Consider the following 7,676-nt stretch of genomic DNA (forward strand, 5'->3'; position numbering starts at 1 on the left):
TAGTACTCACTGCTGTAAATATACTTTTCACATCTACCCTCTTCTCTTAGATTTTGGTAGAGCTGCAAGGTCACGAGCGACCCATAGCAATGGTGACACAGACTGACTGTTCGACAAGTCAAGCTGAGTCATCTGCTGCTTCACTGACTGCAACGTCATCCATCATCTTGGAGCAATATCCTGACCTGGGCATGTTTTCTGGAGCCAGTAAAGTTGACATAGAGGACTGGCTGAACTGGCAAGAATATGTCAGCACTAGCAACTGTTAGGGTCTGTTATTGATCTTGGTGAACGTAATATTCTACCTGTAAGGCACAGCAGGTGTGAGGTACGACACAGGAAAGAGAGCTCACAAGCTTGAAAATTTGCAAGCAGAAGCTGCGGCATCTTTTTGTTCAGGGCTGGTGCCAACTCTGTTTTGCCATAGAGTAGATTGCTGCTAGTGGCCGAGAGCTGACATAAATGAACACAGGTTTTTCAATGATTACTTACAAAAATAGTTCAGGAGCCCTTTAAAGGGGTCCTGATTCAATTCCCAGAGAAATCATTAAATGGCCCTAGTATCAAAGTTTATGGCCTCGTGAACTGATCGCTGAAAAAGGTTTTCAGCAGCCATCAAAAAGTGGAGTTTTACAGATTTGTTGCACGCTTTGAGCACTGTCTCTCTTCTGTCATCCTAACGAGCACGGGAAGTTACACATGGGAGAGATAGTTGCATAGTGCTCGTCATGACTTTGAGCATGCGTGATGCAATGTGATTGCTCTTTCCGTTGTGATTCTTAAGTGCACTAGAGTGGCTACTGCGTAACGTCAGCAAACTGTGGAGGTAGCCTGCACGTGGCGGCACCCTGTGGCAAGAAACGGATCTAATCCAAATGCTGCTCATGGTTTATGTCGACTCTTGAATGCTATTTGCTGTTAGATGTCAAACAGCAGGAGCTGGCACCTCTGACAAGGAGCACAGGCCTCTGTATGAAAAGAGGGCACCTGATAAAGTAGCTACTTCACGCTCCACATCTAAACTATCTTTGCCACGCACGACTGCAAGATTTGGCTGAGCTGTTCACATCAGTGTCTGCTTTCCACAGGATGCGTTTTTTTTCACCAAGCTTGAGGGATAGTTTATGACCCCCATAAAGGGGCCTTCCAAGAATTTACGGTTTGCAGCGAAAAATAAAAGTAGACAGTCTAAGCTTTTACATAGGGGGAAAAATGGACTGTAAAACCATATTTGAGCCCAAAATAAGCTCAAGAAGTAGCCAGCTATAAACCCTTCCCACCACCTATGACCACCATTTTGCCATGGCGCACGTGAAGTGATGCATGGATGTCACAAACGAGCGCGTTAATAAGGCGCGCGCGGCCGCTTTCAGACGACAGCAGGAAAGCCCAGCGCCAGCCGTTTGCTCAACAAGCGTGCGCAACGAAAAAAACTGGTATTAAAAGACGCCCGTGCGGTGCCTCCTCCTCCCCTACTCGAAACAGCCGCAGACAACCAGCAGTCTCGGATCAAACGCCACGCAACGTCTCGAAACATTGTGAATGAACCGATGATGCAATGCTGAGTGATGCCACCGCGACTGGAACTGACGAGAAGAATCTCCCTTTCCCTAGCTTTGGTTGTGTTGCACGCCAAAGAACACACCGACGCTTCTGGAACCCGGGAGCAAGGAGATGCACTGACGAGGAGAAGTCGGTTGAGAGATGGTGAAGAATGTATGTTGAGTGCGGTTCCGTCGGCCAAAAAAGACGTGTTTTGTGATGTTGTGCGGTCAGTTGATCGTCAATCTGGAAGAATCGAGTGATGACGCCATGTGAGCAGTGAAAAGCTACAGGAGTGTTTCGTGGAAGAGAAGCATTCAAAATATGTTCCAAGAACTGTGGACTGGATACGTTTGGTGAATATTCAAGACTTTAAGTGTTCTTGAATAGTTTGTAATACACGAGATTGCATTTGTAGCGCGTAATTTTTGTTTCCGTTGTGTTAACACCATCTGAGTTATATTGTGAGTTGTAATTGATACCAGCCGAGTGTGCATGTTTGTGTGATGCTTGTACTGCCTTAACTGAGAATATATTTTGTTTGTGTTATCAATTCTTGACTCTGACTCTGCCAGCATTCGCTGGCGCACTAAAAGGACCAACTCTAAATTGTCTGCGCTTTCGTGGTGCGTTTCGGGGGGGCTGATACATCAGCCCTTGGAATCTGCCCGGTGATTGCCCACCCGATTAACGGGATAAGTGACAATGGAGCAGAGCCATTGTCTAATACCAAGTCAGCCAGCTTACCACACGTGATAAATTTGTTGCCGCTGTGCTGCGGTGGCATTATTTCAGCCGCTGCAAATCATTTAATTCCAATCACAAGTTAAACAAAGCTGAAATAGCTCGACTACGCGCACAGCTCACCATGGAACAATACCATCGTTTGCTGGAATAAGCTGTACGTAACAAGCACGCAGCTTGTTATGTACAGCTCATGAGTGAGTCAGTGTTGCCTGTTTCTCAGGCCACTCGCATGTTTGTAAAATATTTAGTTGTGAATTAAGTGCGTGACCAAATTTGCTAAAATTTTTCCACCTTGTTTGTGAATGCACAAGGATTAACCCACACAATTGCGATCAAAGTTAGGGCGTCATGACCCCTTCAGAGAATACGCCCAATATGCTACGGATTTCTCATACATACAACTACACACACCGCCAATTTAGCTGGCCTGGCATGTATCAGTCTGTGCACCAGTATGTCACTTTTTGCAACAGCTGCCAACAATGAACGAAGCCCTGCCTTCCCCTTAGTGGTCTCCCTCAATCCTTGGACATCCTGTAGGTGCCTTTCATGTCAGCATTGACTTGCTTGGCCCTTTCCCCATGTCTCACCCTGGGAACAAATGGTTCGCCATCACTACAGATTACGTCACACAGTATGTGATTATGCATCCTACCTACAAACTGTGCTTCAAACAGAGGCCTGCAGTTCCTTTCAAAAGTGATGGCAAGCATTCTTGCATTGTGCACAACCTAACGCAAGTTCACCACAGCATACCATCCTCGGACTAATGAAACGCTTGAATCAGACTCTCATGGACATTATGTCAATGTACATTTTCTCCAGATTACCGTGACTGGGACGTGAACCTTCCATTTGTGGCATTCATTTACAGTTCATCACGCCTTAATGTCAACAGACGTTAAAGAACCCCAGGTGGTTGAAATTTCCGGAGCCCTCCACTACGGCGTCTCATAATCATATCGTGGTTTTGGAACATTAAACCCCAGATATTATTATTATTAATGTCACCGGTTTCGCTTTATTTCATTTTTGGTGCAGCTGCAAGCCAACTGTACCCACAGACTCTTTTCTGGCTTCTCAGTTGCCTACCACCACTGAATATGCTTGCAACGTTATTGCCTGAGCCAGTCATGCCCATCAGGTCACATGTCAGTGATTAACCACACCACAAGTGCAGCAGAATGCTCTATGTGTCAGACTTTGCCTGCTCATTCATTTCCCACAGGGTTCCGTTGCTCCCCTCTGGACTCCAACCCACTAAATGGGACTCTCGGAAAAAACTTCTGTCACCTTACACAGGCCCTTCTATGTTCTTTGAAAAGTCAGTGACCTTACCTACGAGATTGTAGCTCTCAAACCCATGACACTGTTTGCTCATCATCCACTACCCGAAATTGTGCACATTGTATGGTGCACCATATTAAGCACAAGACATAGCAGTGGCCACTACCTTACCCGCTTCTCATCTAGAACAGCACCAAGTTGGTGCTGCTGCCACTGGACAGTTGTGTCACGGGGCAGTCAGCGAAGAACGGGCACAAGGAGGAAACAAAACAAAGGTGCGTCGAAGCTCATACATGGGCAGTCGCTATACTGCGGGCAGTTGTACATGCTCCTGCAAATATATTATTGACCTCTCGCCTTCCTCACTGAAATATCACTGTGCATTAGATGTATTTTATAGAAAACAATGATTTGACTTCATTCTAGCGTGATATTAAGAAGTGCCTCTGAACAACCTCCTAAGTCATCACCACTATTCGTGACTTTGTATTTACACTTGATAACGGCAAATAGATACTCTTTTCTAAAGCAGGAAACGCCTCTAGCTACGTCTGTCATAGTAAAGTCCTCATGAAGCTATCTAACATTGGTTTGCCCCTTGATATACTGGATTCACTCCTGTGTCAATTACCGGAACTAGTTTGTCCAAGTGAAGATTGCAGCTCTGAAGTTCTGTGTGACACCTCAAGATGTTTGCTTGCTTCTCAGCTTTATTAATGACGAAGCGGTAGACACTTCCGCTTTATACAAATCACAAGATATGCCATTTAGAAGTAGGCTAAATAACAATCCATTGATCAGAGTCAACAAATATAATTATCTGGGACTCATCATTACTAATTCATTTTCTTGGTTAATGTTTGTACAGCTGTGTCTAAAGAACTCAAATTTTTATGCATAAACTAAAAAATGCACCATCCAAGATCAAGCTTGTTGCCTACGTACAGTACTTCTATGCTAGTCCAGGGTATGTATGCACATTGTGCAACTAGTGCCAAGTATCTATAGGCTACAAAAGGTTGAAAAGAGGCCAGTGCAACTGATCTACAATGCCTACCACAATCTTGATCTACACTCATCACCGTTGGCTACTGGAATACGTACATTCCAGTTTTACAATGGCACAGGCCCACTTCCAGGTTGAAACATTTTGCTTTACATGTGACAGTTTAGTATCAATCTTGGAAGTATATTTTTCAGCACACTATGTGAAACCAGACATAGTGTTAATAACAATCTGACACCACACTTCATACATGCTAACCTTTTCAAGCATACATTTTTCCCCTCAAATCGCCAGTGAACAGACCACATTGCCTTGACATGCTTTTCCACAACATAAAACTCTTGATATAAAAAGAAAAATCAGTTTTTTTAGTCTTTTGTTAATAATGGCTCAGTTTTGTATGCACTTTCATAGAAGTTCAATGTGCACGTTGTTCTTCGTTTCCCATGTCACAAAGGTATACTGCAGTGCAATTGTTTTATTCAGTTATTAAACTGTACATCTCTGGTCACTGTTTATTTTCTGCCCCTCCTGTTTGGTCTGCAGTATGTACTATATTAAAATCTAAATTGTGGAAGAGAACAAAAGGACCGCAATTTTTTCATTATGCACAGCATTGAGATATTTTATTTCGGCTCTTTATTTTACCAACATGTCATGTACGAGAGGCCCGACTGGTAGCAAAGCAGTGCAGAGTTTATTTCAGGGCGAAAGAGAAAAGCTTTTTTTTTTTTTTTTCCCGCTTACGCGCACCTGATTTTTCAGTGGTTTGGTTAAATGTCCTCTCCAGTGTGGTATAACGGTTTGAAAAGTAGATCAAATGTGACGTATTTCACCAATTTGTTATGCGACAGTTATGCGACACTGAGCAGAGAGACTGGCTCGTCTGTCACTCAACGTCAACGCGCGCGATTTCAACTAGTTGAGACGCTCCTGTTGCAGATCCGCCACAGGACAGCAACACATGATCCTACAGCCAGCAATGTGTTTACTTGGCATTCACAACAAGCCGACATTGTGAGTATACGTAGCGTCACAACAGAAACGCAACGTACGGCATTTTAGCAGTGCCGGTATACCGTACGAGAAGCAAGTACCGTACCGTCATGAACAGTGCATCGCTGTTTTATTCGTTAAGACCTGTATTACCCTCTAGGATAATCTCACCATGCTGCCGTACTAATCGAGCAACTCGCGCAGCTAGAAACCGTTTGAATTGTGGTACATTTAACACGAAACGGTATTACCGTCACTGCAAAAACAACATTCCATGCCACGATATTTGCGGTGCAAAAGCGCGTTCAACAGTCGACGGCTCTAGTGTGCACGGAATCCCCTGATTAGGTGGAGGTCGACAGCTTACCTGTCGGTGACACGAAGTACACTTTCGAGTTGTGAACAATTGTCTCCATCACCGTGCCACAAGTATAGTTGATCAGGAGGAAGGACGCTTGTGACGAATAAGGGGCATTAAACTGCATAGCTTGAACTTCGCGCTGGTCCAACGACAAGACAGGAAGCCGCCATGACAGTTTCTCTTGGCTTCGCAAACGCGCCGCGAGCCAACGTAAGCCAATGTTGCTGCAAGCACAATGCACCGCGGCGATAACCTCTGATTCGTGTTTAACTTATCATTTTATAAGTTTTTTTTTACTTGGCATCACTTAGCATAGAGTTAGTAAAGGTCGCCACGAAGACCATCTCTCCAAATGATTCAATCCCATTATCATCATCATAGGCAGAGGCCGCCAAAATTGAATGTGGAACCGCAAGGCACCCAAAAAATGCAATTTGTCATATGTTGTGCTCAGCATTTGCAAGGCTCGAGTACGTTTGGTGTGGGTTGCTCAGTCTCGACTGTCAGCGGCAATTTGACAGCGGAGCGAAGGCTATGAGGCGGGGCTTCCGCACATTCGTGTTGCTCCGCAAGTAGTACGGCGGCTTGCGGCTGATTTCGGTTTTGCTCGCCCGCATCGTTAAGGGGTTTAGAAAAACATATACACGAAAAATGTGAATGGGGTGGCATTTCGATCGTTCAGTGCACATTTTCGTGTCATATTACGAGTATATTTCTTGGAGAACTAAACAGCGTTTGCGGCCGAACACTGACTGACGTCATGGACGCCATGTTTACTTTGGAAAAGGGTGCTGAAAAGGTGGGGCTGTCTAAGAAATGGAAAGAAGGAAGGAATTCTTGCAAGGTGAACAATAACTATTTTATTTGCGACTTCCCGCAACTGTTTGAGTATCATAATAAATAAAGCAGCATTTATTTCAGCAAGGCAAATGAGAAATTATCAGTAAACTTAAGTACTCTGTCATGGCGCGGTAGCAGGCATGCACTTTGGTTCTGTTACTCTGTAGCTTCCTCAATGCCGTCAAGAAAAGTGGTTGCTCTGTAGCCATGGCGCACTCGAAATTATTTGTTGGCCTTTCTCCGAGGATTGGCTGCAGAACTTGGCCTTCCGTTACCAAATCCACATCAAGTTTCCTGCAAATTTTGTGCATCTTTACTCAAAACAGGACAGTTTAGTTTTCGTTTTTAAGAAAGTTCTGTGCAAGGTAAATTGTAGTATCAGGTTAATGAGAAGGAAGATCGCAATCAACCTGTACAGAAGAAGAAAAAATCACTGAAAGGAAGACCAACCTAGATGAAGTCAATAAAAACCAAGCAATTTAGAATTGCCTTTGTGGGTAAATATGAGGTCTTAGAACAAGAGAAAAATTATGACATAGAGGAAATGAATGAAACCATAACTACACTGATTTCTGAAACAACTGCAGTAGGGGTAAAGTGCCAAGGAAATAAATAAGCAAACTCTTCAAAATCACAAAAGACCTAAAAAAAAGAAATGACAACACATGAATACTACCAACTTATCTAAAATTGAATTTGCTGAGCTAACAAAGCTGATAAACGAAAAAAAAATCAGTGACATGAGGAATGTTACCGCCAAAGAGATAGAGGAAGCAGTGTAAAATAGGAGGGAGTGTCACAACAGGAAACTCTGCTTAGGAAGGCGTTCTTTAAAAGATGAGCAGGGCAATGTTATCAGCAATTTCAACAACACAGTGAAGGTCGCAGGACTTTTAT

General features: G+C 43.8%; 1 protein-coding gene across 1 annotated transcript in view; it reads left to right on the top strand.

The window, feature by feature from the left end:
* The window catches only part of LOC119378756 (pleckstrin homology domain-containing family M member 2-like), a 45,753-nt gene extending 45,484 nt beyond the window's left edge, over positions 1–269 (top strand). Inside the window, 1 exon segment of the mRNA XM_049411811.1 lies at positions 51–269. Within this exon segment, the coding sequence (XP_049267768.1) occupies positions 51–269 (219 nt within the window).
* The last annotated feature ends 7,407 nt before the right edge of the window (positions 270–7,676 follow it).

Source organism: Rhipicephalus sanguineus, unplaced genomic scaffold, assembly GCF_013339695.2.
Source record: "Rhipicephalus sanguineus isolate Rsan-2018 unplaced genomic scaffold, BIME_Rsan_1.4 Seq963, whole genome shotgun sequence".
NCBI lineage: Eukaryota > Metazoa > Arthropoda > Arachnida > Ixodida > Ixodidae > Rhipicephalus > Rhipicephalus sanguineus.